This window comes from Drosophila albomicans, chromosome 3, assembly GCF_009650485.2.
Source record: "Drosophila albomicans strain 15112-1751.03 chromosome 3, ASM965048v2, whole genome shotgun sequence".
NCBI lineage: Eukaryota > Metazoa > Arthropoda > Insecta > Diptera > Drosophilidae > Drosophila > Drosophila albomicans.
This window is the reverse complement of record NC_047629.2, coordinates 17,550,488-17,565,660: the sequence shown is the minus strand read 5'-3', so window position 1 is coordinate 17,565,660 and position 15,173 is coordinate 17,550,488. Positions and strand designations below refer to the sequence as shown.

Genomic DNA, 15,173 nt, shown 5'->3' with positions numbered 1-15,173 from the left:
TTTCATTATTGAGTTGCTCTAAATTTCTTTAAAACTTGTTTACGATATAATAATAATAATTATTTTGTATATCACCATATTTTTAATTTAGTTACTAGTTACTAAAAATTCTTAGTATTACTTTTTTCCACCTCAGCAGTCAAAGCTCTGACTTTATATAATTAAAAACAAAAAAATAAATAAAAAATATTATATATAAATGCATAACACATAATTGTTGTATTTAATTTTTATTATCACAATATTCCTACTTTAACAATTTTATTACTTTTTTGAATTTGCATTTTAATGTAACTAAAAATTATTATTCGTATTACTTCTTCCCACGGTTTGACTGTTTTGATTTAATATAAATAAAGAAAAACACAAATAAAAATACAAAATAAATGATAATTTTTATAAAATTTCATATTTCACATAGGTTTTTTTTAATTTCATACTTTTAAACAGCGACCCAAGCTAAATAAGATTTGAAATTAAATTATTCAACTATTGAAAACACTCATTTCCCGATCGTAAGGCATAAAAATGTCGCTTGCTGCAATCCAGATCAATTTTTTATTTCGACACAATGCAGGAAATACAATAAAATTATTTATTTGTCTGAAACAAAGCTGAGCTATTTCCGTTGTTTCTTTGAAGGCTGCTGCGACTCCAAAATACTCAATCGATGTAGTTTCAACAGAGCAATATCATCAACAAATAACCACAACTCAAACTGATTCACGTCAGATTTGACAATCTAAATAGTTCTGCAATTTTATTTATCGCTTTGATGGATTTTCATTGATTGAAAGATTTCTTTTTGTGGTGAATTTTCACTTTAAATATCAAGTAACAAGTTTGCAGTTGAGGTGGTTGTACAACAATTTGTTGCAATTAGCATTACTGCGGGGTGACACACAAAGCTCATTGCGTACCTTCATAAATATCAAGCATACGCAGCGTGCGCATCGCGTCGAGTCGCGACAATTGTCAAGCTTAGCGATGCATGGCGCAGAGCTGGGGCAGATGAGCTGTCTGGATGGGTGACTGACTGGCTTGCTTGCAGTGACCATGGTCAGGCAATTTGCAGCCGCCAAAAATCAATGACCGACCGGTTTTGCATAGGCATTCAGTGTCGTCGTCGTCTTCGACATCGACTTTGTTGTTGTTGTTGCTGTGTCGATGTAACGTAACAACTTTCGCTGAAACGTCATTCCCAACAACAACAACAGCAACAGCAACAAGAGTAACAACAATAACAATAACCAACGACAACGACAACAACAACGACTCAAAATGGCAAAAGGCAAAGAGATAAAGCGACGCGACGATAGCATCACCCAAAGCCAAAAACCAATGATGAAGCAGAAGAAATTCAGTTACCAGTTGCCAGTTGCCAGTTGCCCGTTGCCATTTGGCTCGTTTGTGGCTATTAACGCAGGTCTAGACCAGTTTTTTTTTAGCAGCAACCGGAGCAGGAGCAACAACGACAAACAACGACAACATCGACAACAACGACACGAATGTGGCTATAATCAAGAGCAACTCACATGCGAGTAGGCGAAAAATTGGGAAGAGCTTTCGAGTGGCCTCCGCTCGGCATGGCTGGAAGAGACTCATTTGAATAATTGAAAACCACTTGCAGTGCAATTAAGAGCACAGCATGAAATGTGTTTGATTTCTACACGTCGATCGCACTGCACTCGCTTTAATTGCCGGAAAATTTCGCTCGATCTCCAAGCAACAACTCCAACTCCAACTACAACTCTTTGACTTCGGCTCCATCTTCAACTCGCAACTTCAAGTTGAATTCGAATTCGAATTGTTTGTTGTTGGCTGCTTCAAAATGACTTTGCAACAGACACGCTACACACACCGCACCGGAAGTTGTTAAAGCACAAATGCCATGTGAGCCAAGAGAGAAAAGCCGAAAGCCGTAAGCCGAAAGCCAAAGCCAAAGCCAACAAGCAAATCCCCAAATGGAACAACAAACTCATGCGCCTATTAACATATCTCTTCATAGTCAAGCCAAATGGCGACAACATTCTAACTATATAAATCGCACTTGCTGCATGTGTGCAACAATTACCTTAATGATGCCCCCACACACACACTCACACACTCACGCTCAGTCGCACACTTGATTACACCAATCTGCACAGATCTGAAGTGCTCATTAAGTCTGCTTGGTTAGCGAGAGAGTGTTTGCGAAAACCAGTTAACAGGCAAATCAACACGCTCAAGACCTTGATGAAGCTGCTTACCCTTGCACCCCAATTAGTTGTTAGTTGATACTATGTCTTTAGCTTAATGCAGTTGTAATTCTTTTAGACAGTTAACGCTATGAGAACTCAGGCAAGAGATAAACAATATACAGTGGGGAGTAAAAGTGAATACATGCTTGACACTATTAGCTTAAAAAAATAATTAGCTTAGCAATATAATCCAATTTGTGGCACAATATTCTTTCAATATTTCTTGTCAAATTAAAAATCAAATTAAAAACGAATCGTTCACTTCTGTCACCCACATTATATGAAATTAAAACAATGCACAATATTAATTAAAATATAATAATTTATAGGATAGCTTCTTACACTGAAGTTTGCTCAAATTTTGTGTAATTTTTTAATCTGGTATATTTTGACATCGAATGTGTTGCTATATCGATATACCAAATATGATCTTCAGGAATATTTGTAGTATTTTTGAGGTATATTACCGCATTGTTTTGCTTTTATTTAAAATAAGTAGCTGCTTATTCACTTCTGTATTTCTCTCATGTTTTTAAATTTAGTATGCATTATTATCATTTTTTAAAAATTAAATATAATCACAATCAAAATTATTTAATTTTGAATTCTAAAAATAAATATAATTATATTAAAACATTGTACATATTTCAAATTTGTATTTTTTATTAAATGACGATAACAAACCGACTCTTTATTTTAATACATTTAAAAGATAAATAAATTTTATTATTAACAAAGAAAAGAAGAATAACTAATTTTGATTGTTCTACTTAAATAGATTAATTTCCAGAATATCATTTTAGTGTTAAGGAATTTATTTAAAGAAATATTTATTTTGTGTGCACATTCCCTTATAATCTTTTCTTTATTTATTAGTATAGTAATTTATACATGTAGCTTATTTATTGTGTGGCAGAGTTTACACTTAAGGAATCATTATAACTTTGTCATACTTTTAAGTTCATACAATTAAAGAAATCAAATTTAATTTTGCCACTACAAATTCATATTGTGATTGAACTACGCTAAATACATGTTTTCATTCCACTGTGGCAAGTACAGTGGACCACCTGAGTGATAGTTAATAGCTAGGACACGTTGAAAATCACTCGCCTTGTGCGTAATTGTCCAGTTAGGCATGTTAACATGTGTGCATGGCGATGCAAAACATGCAAGTTGCATGCCACAGGGCGGCAACCAACAGCCAAAAGCCTGCCACTTTGCCAGAACTAAACACAGTAGCGTGATGGCCACGGGGAAGAAGCAACATGCACTTTTCCACAAGCGTGCTCGTCGTTGTCTTCGGCTTCAGCCTCGCCCTCGCCCTGGAGTTCAGCGAGTTGCCGCAGCAGCAGGAGTTGCTGTTGCAGCGGCAACAGCAGCAACAACTGCTGCAACTGTTGCTGAGAATACGCTCAGAGCGGCATTATGATACAATACTGCTCTACGGACGTGCACCGTGTGTGTTTCATGCAGTGTTGCCACTGTTGCAACTGCCCACAGTGCTGCTCTCGCGTGGCAGCAGCCACAGAGACTGGGAATTCAGCACCGAACTGTTGCTGCTCTGCTGTGGCGTCAACGCCGAACAGGAGCAAAATTCACGCACCTCGTGGAAGCTGCAAACGGCAAGACGTTTGATCTATGTGGAAACGCGGCTGCAGCCACAAAGACTCTGCGAGGATTACTTCGAGAGGGAGCTGTACAATGTGGCACTGTTGGATGCAGAGTTTGCCACCTCGGGCAGCTTTTACAGTTGCCGCAGCTTCCAGAAGCCGAGCTACGCACAGTTGCAGATTTTGGATTCACTTCCAATTTACGTGGAACAATTTCGGGATATGCAAGGCGCAATTTTGCGCAGTGAGGCAGATCAGTTGGCGCCACGTTCGATGCTTTATCGCGACGCGAAAAGTGGCAAAATACGCATGATTGGCTACGTGGCAAATGTGGTCAACACATTCGTGGAGCGTGTGAATGCCACGCTGCAGCTGCGCGACGATTACGAGCTTGGCAAGATCACCTACTACGGCGACATTGAGAAGTTGACGCAACAGAATCTCCTCGATGTGGCTGCCACATTGGGCAGCACTATGACCGCCGACAATTGGGAATACATCAGTTATCCCTACATCATCACCTCGTATTGTGTCATGGTGCCAGTCCCTGCGGCGTTGCCCTACAAATCGATCTATACCGTTGTGGTTGAGCCACTGGTGTTGGGCATTCTGGTGCTGCTCTTCTTCATCTTCTCACTGCTGCTCATTTATAGTCAACGATTGACGTGGCGTGACTTTAGCTTTGCCAGCGTGCTCCTCAACGATCGCAGTCTGCGTGGCTTGTTGGGTCAATCGTTTCCTTGGCCAGAGCATGCCACACGTCATGTGAAGGCCATCTGCTGCCTGATGTGCTTCTCCAGCATCATGACCACCACCATGTATCAGGCTTATCTGCAGTCCCTGTTCACACATCCTCCGCCAGAAGCGTCCATACGCAGCCTCCAAGAGGTGCCTTACTCCCGCTATAAAGTGGCCATGGACCGACGCGAGGCAACGAATCTGCTGAAGAGTCGCAATCTGACCCTTGATGATACCAAAAGTGGTTACATTCTCGACGATTGGAATGAGTTTGTCCATATGCGCGACACTTTCAATGCCAGCTTCATTTATCCCGTCACCGAATTGCGCTGGAAAACTTATGCCGAGCAGCAGCGTCTCTTTGCCCGTCCAGCCTTCTACTATTCGGATGACATTTGCCTGCATCGCATGGTCATGTTGTCATTTCCGATGCGTCGCTCGTTGCCCTATCGCGAACGCTTCGAGGAGCACATGATGCACATGCAAGACTTTGGCATGTTGGAGTCCTGGATGGATCACAGCTTCTTCGACATGGTCGAGTTGGGTCTCACGCCTCTGAAGGACTTCAGTGAACCTGTCACAGATGAGGATATTCTATATCTGCGAGATCTCACCTGGGTGTGGCTCTTCTATGCCATCGGGCATGTGCTTGCAACCATCTTGTTTGCCGTCGAGTGTTACAGGGGCAGAGAGCGAGGCACCGCGACCCCAATGACATAACTTTTTTAAGTATTTTACTCTGTTTTGTGCTCTGCACTTTTATTGTGCAGAGAGAGTATATTAGAATTGTGATGCGGTTGGTAAAAAAACAAACAGAGATTTTAACCAACACTTTATCAGCACTTAAATTATATGAAGAAGAGCGACAGCAGATTAGGAGAAGATTTAGCTAACATTTTACTACTATGTATTATTATTAATATACTATATTATTAATATATATATATACTATTTTAATAATATATATTCGAATTAGATTTTAATTACTTACTAAACATAACATATTTCTAATATATATTCTCTCATTTATTCCTCAATTTTGTATTTAAAAAATTGCTCCACTCTAATATTTCAAGAATAATCAATTTAATAGAAGCATAATATACTTAACCCAAGTTTATTCTAAAAAAAAAATGCTGTACACCAATATTTAATTAATAATAATTATAATAAAAGCATAATATATTTAACCACAATTTACGGAGCGATTTTATTTTGTATTTTTATTCTAAGTTCAAAATAAAGTTCATAAATTATTTCCTCAATTTAAAAATTTGTATTTTCATTTAATTTTTTAAATTTATTATTATCAATAAAAGCAAATATAGTGAACCCGAAATTAATATAGAGCTTATTGTTATATATTACATTATTTTTTACTTATATTATTAGATTCCTTTTTGCTTAAAAATGAATATTCAATTTTAATTTAAAAAACAATAATGTTAATAATAGCAAGATTTACTTAACTCAAATTTTATATAGCGCCTAATATATTTTATAACTTTTATCTTTTAAATAGTTTATTTTGTACTAAATTACTTCTAAAAAATAATATTATAATTTTTTCGTTCTATTATTTAAAATATGATAATATTGATAAAATTTTATAAATAAAATAAATAAATAATAACATTTATTTTTATGTAGAGCTTATTTGTATATACCTTAATTATAAAATTCGGCTTTTTACATTCTACAATAAGAGTAATAAATCTCATAAATTGACCGCCTAATAAAGTTGAGGCGTTCTTTATATTTTTAACTTTGGTTAGGGTATTTGAATAACGTATCATAAGCTGGCTGTTATTTGTTTTATAATCTAAACCGAGCGCTGAACTTTTGACTCCATTAGCATTGTGGGACCTACGCCTCCACCTAATAAATGCGGATATGTATAACCACGCATTTCTTTTTTTTTCTTCGTTTTTATTTCTTACTATATTTCTATTTTGGTTACTGCTTCCATTTTCATTCAAATGAAATCATAAAAAAACGGCAAATGTTGCGAACGTCCGCACAAAGATTTGTCATTTAGTTATTTAATTTGTCTATTTTTCGAGGGTTTTTTCTTTTTTTGTTTTTGAGTTTGATTATGATCAATGGAAGATATTGATTTCGATGCGGTTTTAAATGGCACTCAATGTTATCGGTGAATCAATTTGCGAGTGGATTGAGAAAACCCAAATGGAAATGTTGTGCATTCGCATACCACACGATGACAGCACCAACGCATTTGCGGGTATCAATCCGGATAGTCCGAATCGAGAGACCGAGAGTGTTAACCAAGCGTATCGGCGAATTCGATGACATGCCACATGATTGTCAGATTGTCGAGACTAGATGATTGTATTGATTATTGTCTTGGGTGTTGCATCAAATCTGCCCATAAATGCCAAACAATGCGGGTGTTTGTGACGATTATGCAAAACGCAAAAGCAGAGACAAAAAAAGGGGAAAACGAAAAAGAAAAAATACCTGAACTGGCCGAACAACTTGCAATATTACAGATAAATAAATTCAAAACTCAGCTGTACCATATCATCAATGCTTTAACCACATCATTTATTTTAATCATAATTTTTAGTGACGGCATTTTGGCGCCACTTCTTTGACGCGTGCTGAATGCTTGTCTATCTGTCAGTCTGTCCGTCTGTCTGTCTGTCTGTCCGTCATTTTGGCTTATTGAATAACCTTTGCGACGACCTTCAGATCGGATCAGTTCGTGCATCGTATTAGCGCAGTGGGTGATGTTGATACAGATACACGATGACAATCAATTGATTGTCTGTTTGTCTGTCTGCTGAGGAGGATCTCATAAAACCGCTTTCCATTTTATTTAGTTTTTTTTAACAATCCATCTGCAGTTAAATCTATCTAAATTAAGTAAAACTTGTGCAATTATATGCCAAGTAACATCTCGTGGCCATAAACTTTTCATTTTGCAATGCAACAAAAAACTTGTGTGCATTTCAACACTGTTTCAAACTGCTAAAATAGATTGTTAATTTGCAGAAAATACCTGTTCTTTTGGTTCGTTTTAAAAACCAGTTGCAAGCGGAGGCCGCTTAACCTTTACTTGACAAATTATGTAAAGTTCTGCAACTAAATTATATTTTACAAAAGTGTAGAGAAGGGTAAAATACATTTTGTAAAGTTTATTCCCATGTCTCCTTTTGGCCAATTTCAGCAATTGGCCATGGGAATGCTCACAGCTCCTTTTGTAAGTCTGAAAATCCATTTAGTTATAGTTGCTCAACCTTTTGACAGTTTGCAGGGCAAACTCATCACAACAGATTGCAGATGGCTTTCGTCGCACACACACACACAGAAAGCCGTGACGAAACGACGACAGAAATAATAAAAGAGCAAAGTAAATAAATGTAAACTGTGGTAACAATTTTTCAATTGCAAACGCTTTTCAAATTCTATTATTAACTTTTGTCTTCCATTTGCTTGATAGATGATGATGAAGATGGTCGAGGATGATTATCCGAGAGCATTGCGCATGCCGAGCAGCTTATCTTTGTAGACCAAAAAAAAACCAAACCAGAGCAAACCTGAGAAGAAGACTCAGACCCGGAGACTCAGGGTCATTTAGATTAAATAGGTTTTGCGGCTTATATCATTATGGTCAACTCTTGAACAATACCCTAAGCTGTTGTTATTGTTATAGTTATTGTTAGTGTTATTGTTTGTGCGTATTAATGAGGCCTCGCTCGAAGAGTCAATAATAAATAGATACACACACATACACACACACTCGCACAATGAGCAGTCAATATAATCGTATTTATTTTTTAATTTACCAATCAAACACGGACTGACTTTTATGTTGTAATTAAAGAAGCAACTACTACCTACTTAAATGATGCCTTGAGATGATGATTATTGGTAGCAACTTTTCGGTGTTTGATTTTTATTTTTTAATTTTTATTTCCATTTTTATTTTTTGTTGTTATTTTCGTAGTTTTGCGTTGCGCCGCACCTCATAAAACATTACAAATTCGACCTTAAACCAATTAATAAAAATGTGCTAAAAATGCATTTACTAAATGGGAAGGTGTTAATTTTTTAACATTTGCCTTATTAAAATCAAGAGCTTAATTTAATTCAATGTCATCCGTACTCAGCGTCTTACATTTCAAGCCATTAGCCGCTTTTTTTTTGTGGGTTGCCACAAATCAAACGCGAGACGCAAAATGCCTGCCACAGCGAGAGGCAGAGATAATGAAATGAAAAGAGATGAAAAACTTTGGCAAACGGTGTGTGACTAACAAAGTAATTTATTTCCTTCCTAGTTTTTGTCGCTTGTAGCCATTAAAGAGCGTTAGCTGAAGATCTGCAAATAAGCCACTTGCACCTTGCGGCGTCTCCGCGCTGGTTTCTTTTCTCATTTTCGCGGTTTGTCGCTCGTTTCCCACAATGCCACAAATGCTCCAAACTCCACCAATTACCCGCGATGGGGAGCACTTTGAACTCTTTTATGCCGCTTACCCTGCGGCGTCTCCCGCAGCGACACGCTTGCGTATACGTAACGTATTAATTATGGGGATAGCAGCACCAGCAACAACACCAACAACAACAAGATGAACCTCAACAATAATAACAAATTTGCAAATAGTAAATGAAATACCTATGCTAATTAGCGAAATTAATCACAAAGGCAATGGGGGCAAATATAGGATAAATGAGTTAACCCTATTTCGGCTCTTAAAATGGATGAAAGTCATAAATTATAATAATATTTCAATTAGTAGTAAATAAGCAACTGAAACAATCGAGAAACAACAAAAACAATAGCAACAAAATGAATATTAACAGCAACAAGGTGTCATCGCATGTCAAACCCTACGAAAGTAGAGACAACAACTCAACCAATGCATTTTTAATTGGAATTTCATTTTGTTTTCATTTTAACAACAAGCTAGCATGCAATTTGTGCATTAAATGACAACAAAAGTGTCAAGTGTGACAGTTTGAAGTTGAATGCCACAATGGACGGATGGATGGGAGCACATTCATTCAGTAGTTGCCTTTCGTTTTCAGCCTCATTTAGAAGCAGCTCTTGAATGCACTTCTGCTCTCCAATTATTATCATATAAATCAACCCAAATGTAACCTGGCCCACGTATGGTAACAATAAGCTCCATATAAATAAATCTGTAATAAAGTGCCATAGCAAGCACACATATAAATAAATAAGAATATTTTTCGTTTTGTTATTTTTAAATTTTACCGCCCTGTAGCAGTTTACAACACTGTTAAAGCGCAACACATACCCTTAATGTTGCCAGACTGCTGCACAAATACAAATAAACATAACATTTCCATAATATATTTTTAAATGTAGTTGATATATACATAAATGTTATTACTCGATCTTCTAGTCAGCATTTTATTACAAAAAAATGCCTTTTGTTTTTTTTAATACGTGAAAATATCAAGCTTTTTCAAAAGGCGCGCCTGTTTATGTGGCTTTGCAAATATACCAAATGAAGTGTAACCAGGTATTCTGTATTTGGTATATTCAAGATATTTTGCTTGCGGTCTCACGGCGACACAGGTGTGAAATAAAATAGCTTTTATAAATAAAGCTCTTGTGTTTACGAAAAAGGTGGAAGTTTCTAATATTTTGATTATTGGTCAATTAAAATTTATAACAATGCATTTAATTTAGTTATATACAAGAAAGCCTCGGTGTTGGCAAAACAAATTCGATGATTAAGAATTACAAAAACATCGGGGAATCGATAGCGCCATCGATGTTTCTCCACCTCTAGTCTGTTAGTGTTTTTATTTTTGCAAAACCATATTTAAAGTGAATTAAAAACTCCCCGCGATAAGTCAATAATAATACTAACAAAAAAATTGCGGGTAAAAAGTGACGCGATAAAAAAACAAATAAATCTATTTGCACAGCGATGCGGAACGAAATCCGAGTTGAAAAGTTTGGTCTAAGCAACAATAGAAGAAGAAGCAACAGTTAAGCCAACATATTTATACATACACTCAAATACAAACACATATACCTGCTTCGTGTATGAGTATGCGGGCAGAGGTGTGAGCAATGGGCGGTGCAGAGTGGCAGAGCAGCAGCAGAGGCAAGAAAGAGCGACTGACTGCGAGCGCGACTAGAATTAACGTTTAGTCTAGTTTAAGCCACAAGCACAAAACACTGCGCTGTAGCGAGCAGCAGTGAGTGAAGTAAGCAGTAAACAGTGTTGAATGCGCCTGCCTGCCTATAAGAAAATAATCAAAAATAAACTGGAAATTGAAATATTTGTGTTTGCATAGCATTGAACATCTGTGTTGTGTGTATGTAAATATAATAATACGGAGTATTTGTATACATATTGACGGACATATATACATTTATATATATGCATACATATTTAATTTTGCCAACCGCTTCATGACAAACCACAACTTTAGCAGCAACAGTCAACGGGCCACGTCCACGCTGCAACGTTGTAATTGAAAGTGAGCAGCGGCTATAGTCAAGTGCTACCTCAACAAAACCCCCCCACCACACACACACACACACACCTAAAAATATGCTGCCTCGGTTTCGTTCCTTCTATGGCAAAGTCATTATATTCATACTCGTGGCGCTGTGCTTCTTGCTATACCTGAAGGTGCAGCCAGCCACGGAAGATTACCTCTTGCCACCTGGCAGGCACCAAGCCGCCCGCCCCGCAGTCTACAGGTCACACGAGAGGGAAAGGCAATCCACTCATGACAAATACGTCGATGATGCAGAGAACGAAATCCGAGTGGCCACGCAATCGCCGTATGAGCACAGCATCCAACTCGATCTGCAGAAACAGCACCTGGGATTGGGTGACGAAGGAGCCGCTGTGCATCTGAAGGGTGCGGCGAAAACGCGTGGCGAGAAGATCTACAAGAAGATCGCGTTGAACGAAGAGTTGAGCGAACAATTGTCCTACAATCGCACTGTGGGCGATCACCGCAATCCCCTGTGCCTGCATCAGCAATACGATGATCCCAGCACCTTGCCCACGGCCAGTGTGGTCATCATCTTCTACAACGAACCCTACTCGGTCCTCGTGCGCACCGTCCACAGCACACTGAACACTTGCAACCATCAGGCGCTCAAGGAGATCATTCTGGTGGATGATGGCAGCGATAATGCCGAGCTGGGTGGCAAACTGGATCACTATGTGAGAACGCGGATCCACAATGGCAAGGTGACCATATTGCGCCTGAAGAATCGGTAAGTCTACTGAAATGAGCAGGGAAATCAATGCTCAACGCATTCTCAAGTCTCAAGAGTCGCGACTCGAGTTGAGCGATGGCACACTTTACAAATTTGCTGGCTAGGAAAAGTTCCATTCAGCTAATCGAATGCACATTCAACTCGCGCGCTCGCTCGCTGTAAAATTAACACAAACCGCACGTCCGTCTGGCTATCATTTTGTTCGCCTTCATTTGAATAACTCGTTTGTGGCACAGACTCACAATTGGACATAGAGATAAAGGGTGACGGCGGGGAGAACGGACGAGCGGACGAACGAACCGTCTTGGAGCTTCTTCTTCACAGCTTAAAAGTTGAAGAACTGAAAAACGTTCAAAAATTCAAAAGTCAATCAAAACGTTGCAACAACGCAACTTAGAAATACCCTCTAACTGCAGTTCTACAGGTTTTATTTATTCATTTTGATGGGATGCATAGTTCATATGCGAATTTAATCAATTAAAATTTCAATAGAAGAGACGGATAAATCTAATTTGAATTAATTAGATTAAAAAAAAGAAAAATACTAAAAATGTTATTATAATTTGTATTATACAAATTTAAAAAACAAAGAATGGAAATTGATTTCTATACTTCTTTTTTTTATAAAAACGTAGTTTTTTTTGGTATTTTAAATAGTAAAATTTTTTAATTAACTTTGAATATAAAAGTTCGATCATCTTTAAATAAATCGTCTATTTCAAATTAAAATTCCAATTGAACAATATTTTTTAAAATCATTTGAGCCAGTTTATTTCAAATAATATAGGGTGGTTTTAACTTATTTTGTTTTATTTGGGGTTCAATTTTTATAAGATATGCCACTATCGCCCCATAAAATGGTAGAATATTTGAATCAAATTTAAAATTAGTCGCTTAAACCAGCTAAAACTGGATTTTAAAGCGGCGCTAAATTGTAACAGTATTTTTCATGCAATAGAACCAGAAAATTTAGCATCTCTAATTAGGATTATTACAATACTAATGACTGCAACTAAAATCATTTGGCTTTCCAATCGAAATACCCGTCCAGATGTATTTCAACGTTAGGGCATGAAATGAAACCGTAAAACCTGTTCGTCAACTTACGATTATGCTTTTGACTTTTATTTTGTATCTTTCGGATCTTTTGCCGTGCACTATTCGCTTAGCGCGTTTGTTCGCTGACCCAATAATATTGTTTTTGTTGTTGTCGCTGCCACAAGTTCCAAAAATACTCGATTTTACTAAATGAAAGTTTGAATTTGTTGACGTTCTATCCACAGCTTGGGTCTGATACGTGCCCGTTTGGCTGGTGCTCGCATTGCCACCGGCGATGTGCTCATCTTCCTCGATGCCCATTGCGAGGCAAATGTGGGCTGGTGTGAGCCGCTGCTGCAGCGCATCAAGGAGTCGCGCACCAGCGTCTTGGTGCCGATCATCGATGTCATCGATGCCAATGACTTTCAGTACAGCACCAATGGCTACAAGTCATTCCAAGTGGGTGGCTTCCAGTGGAACGGTCACTTCGATTGGGTGAATCTGCCGGATCGCGAGAAGAAGCGTCAGAGCCGGGAGTGCAAGCATCCGCGCGAGATTTGTCCAGCCTACAGTCCCACAATGGCTGGCGGTTTGTTTGCCATGGATCGTCGGTACTTCTGGGAGGTTGGCAGCTATGATGAGCAGGTAATTACGATTTTATTAAATTATGTTAAAATGTTACTCAAGCGGAATTTCAAATCAACAGATGGATGGTTGGGGCGGTGAGAACTTGGAGATGTCCTTCAGAATCTGGCAATGTGGGGGCACAATCGAGACGATTCCCTGCTCTCGAGTGGGCCACATCTTCCGCGACTTCCATCCCTACAAGTAAATATATCAAACATTTTCTTTCACATAGTATTTTCACTCCTTGAACTTGTTCTACAGATTTCCCAACGATCGTGACACACACGGCATCAACACGGCTCGCATGGCGCTCGTGTGGATGGATGAATACATCAACATATTCTTCCTCAATCGGCCAGATCTCAAGTTCCATCCAGACATTGGCGATGTAACGCACAGAGTAATGTTGCGCAAGAAACTTCGCTGCAAGAACTTTGACTGGTACCTGAAGAACATCTATCCGGAGAAGTTTGTGCCCAACAAGAACGTCATAGCCTGGGGCAAAGTGAAATCGGTGAATGCCAATCTGTGTCTCGACGATTTACTGCAAAACAACGAGAAGCCCTTCAATCTGGGCTTGTATCCCTGTGGCAAAGTGTTGCAAAAGTCGCAGCTCTTCTCGTTCACCGAAAAGCAAGTGCTGCGCAATGAACTCAGTTGTGCCACGGTGCAACATAGCACAACGCCACCGCATCGAGTGGTGATGGTGCCGTGCCTGGAGAACGATGACTACAACGAGCAATGGAGATACCAGAATCATCAGCTGGTGCACAGCAACACGGGCATGTGCCTTGATTACAGCGGTCAAAAGAGCATGGACGATGCCCAAGTGGCGCCATGCAGCCTTTCCAGTGACACGCAGCGTTGGGCCATCGAACATGACTGAGCGGACGAGGTGGCAAACGCCAGCGGACCAATTGCCAATTGCAACCGAGAGAAACTGACTAAGCGATGTAAAGCGCAACGTTTACAAACTAAACACAGACTCGAATTAACGCAACAACAAAAAAAAACTAAAAACGAACGTGTAAATACCAATAAAAATCAATGCTAGAAATATATCTATATATTTTCTATATGATATACATAAAAATATATATATATACTATATATAGCATTTGTAAGTTGTAGTTAGCGAATATCAAAAATCAACACAAATCAAAATGAAAAGTCAAATACTATGCTATTAAAAATCGTAATAATTTATGTGTTGTGAATTGTGAATTATATGAATAACAAGAAATGATGGAATGTAGAACAAGTTTATTTATAATCGGTTCATGTGCATATTATTCCTATGTAAAAGAATGCTTGATTGATAATTGTAATTATAGTTGCTATGTGATCATTAAATGGAATACCACTTGCATTCCAATGCAGTCGAACTAAATACTTGAAAAGTCTCAAATATGAATAATTATAATCAAAACTAATATCATAAATGCAATGCGTGGACACGACACGACGTTGTAAGCATTTATTAACTAACAAATTTTTGCATCTTGCAACTATTTTTGCCATTTGTTTTTTGAAAATAAAAACGTTTCCAAAATTGGAAGCACCAAACAAAACAATCGCATTAAAACCTGTTGTCATTTAAATGTCACTCTAAGAGGGTAAGGTAAGGTAAGGTCAATAATGTTGAGTCAACTAATGGACCTGTTGCAACTCTTGGAA

General features: G+C 38.1%; 2 protein-coding genes across 2 annotated transcripts; both read left to right on the top strand.

The window, feature by feature from the left end:
• The first annotated feature begins 3,269 nt into the window (after positions 1-3,269).
• LOC117566642 (uncharacterized) lies at positions 3,270-5,475 on the top strand. Its single transcript, XM_052003981.1, has one exon. It carries the CDS (start codon positions 3,509-3,511, stop codon positions 5,309-5,311), a length of 1,803 nt encoding a protein of 600 aa, XP_051859941.1. The 5' UTR covers positions 3,270-3,508; the 3' UTR covers positions 5,312-5,475.
• Positions 5,476-10,367: 4,892 nt separating this feature from the next.
• Positions 10,368-15,070, top strand: LOC117569225 (polypeptide N-acetylgalactosaminyltransferase 1). Its single transcript, XM_034250300.2, has 4 exons — positions 10,368-11,828; positions 13,115-13,514; positions 13,576-13,697; positions 13,758-15,070. The coding sequence occupies exons 1-4, from the start codon at positions 11,149-11,151 to the stop codon at positions 14,380-14,382; spliced, it is 1,827 nt and encodes a 608-aa protein (XP_034106191.1). The 5' UTR covers positions 10,368-11,148; the 3' UTR covers positions 14,383-15,070.
• The last annotated feature ends 103 nt before the right edge of the window (positions 15,071-15,173 follow it).

Coding starts and splice junctions, on each gene's coding strand:
- LOC117566642 (XM_052003981.1), top strand. CDS start 3,509: ATGCACTTTTCCACAAGCGTGCTCGTCGTTGTCTTCGGCTTCAGCCTC.
- LOC117569225 (XM_034250300.2), top strand. CDS start 11,149: ATGCTGCCTCGGTTTCGTTCCTTCTATGGCAAAGTCATTATATTCATA. Junction 11,829..13,114: donor ATATTGCGCCTGAAGAATCG/GTAAGTCTACTG, acceptor TTCTATCCACAG/CTTGGGTCTGATACGTGCCC. Junction 13,698..13,757: donor CGCGACTTCCATCCCTACAA/GTAAATATATCA, acceptor CTTGTTCTACAG/ATTTCCCAACGATCGTGACA.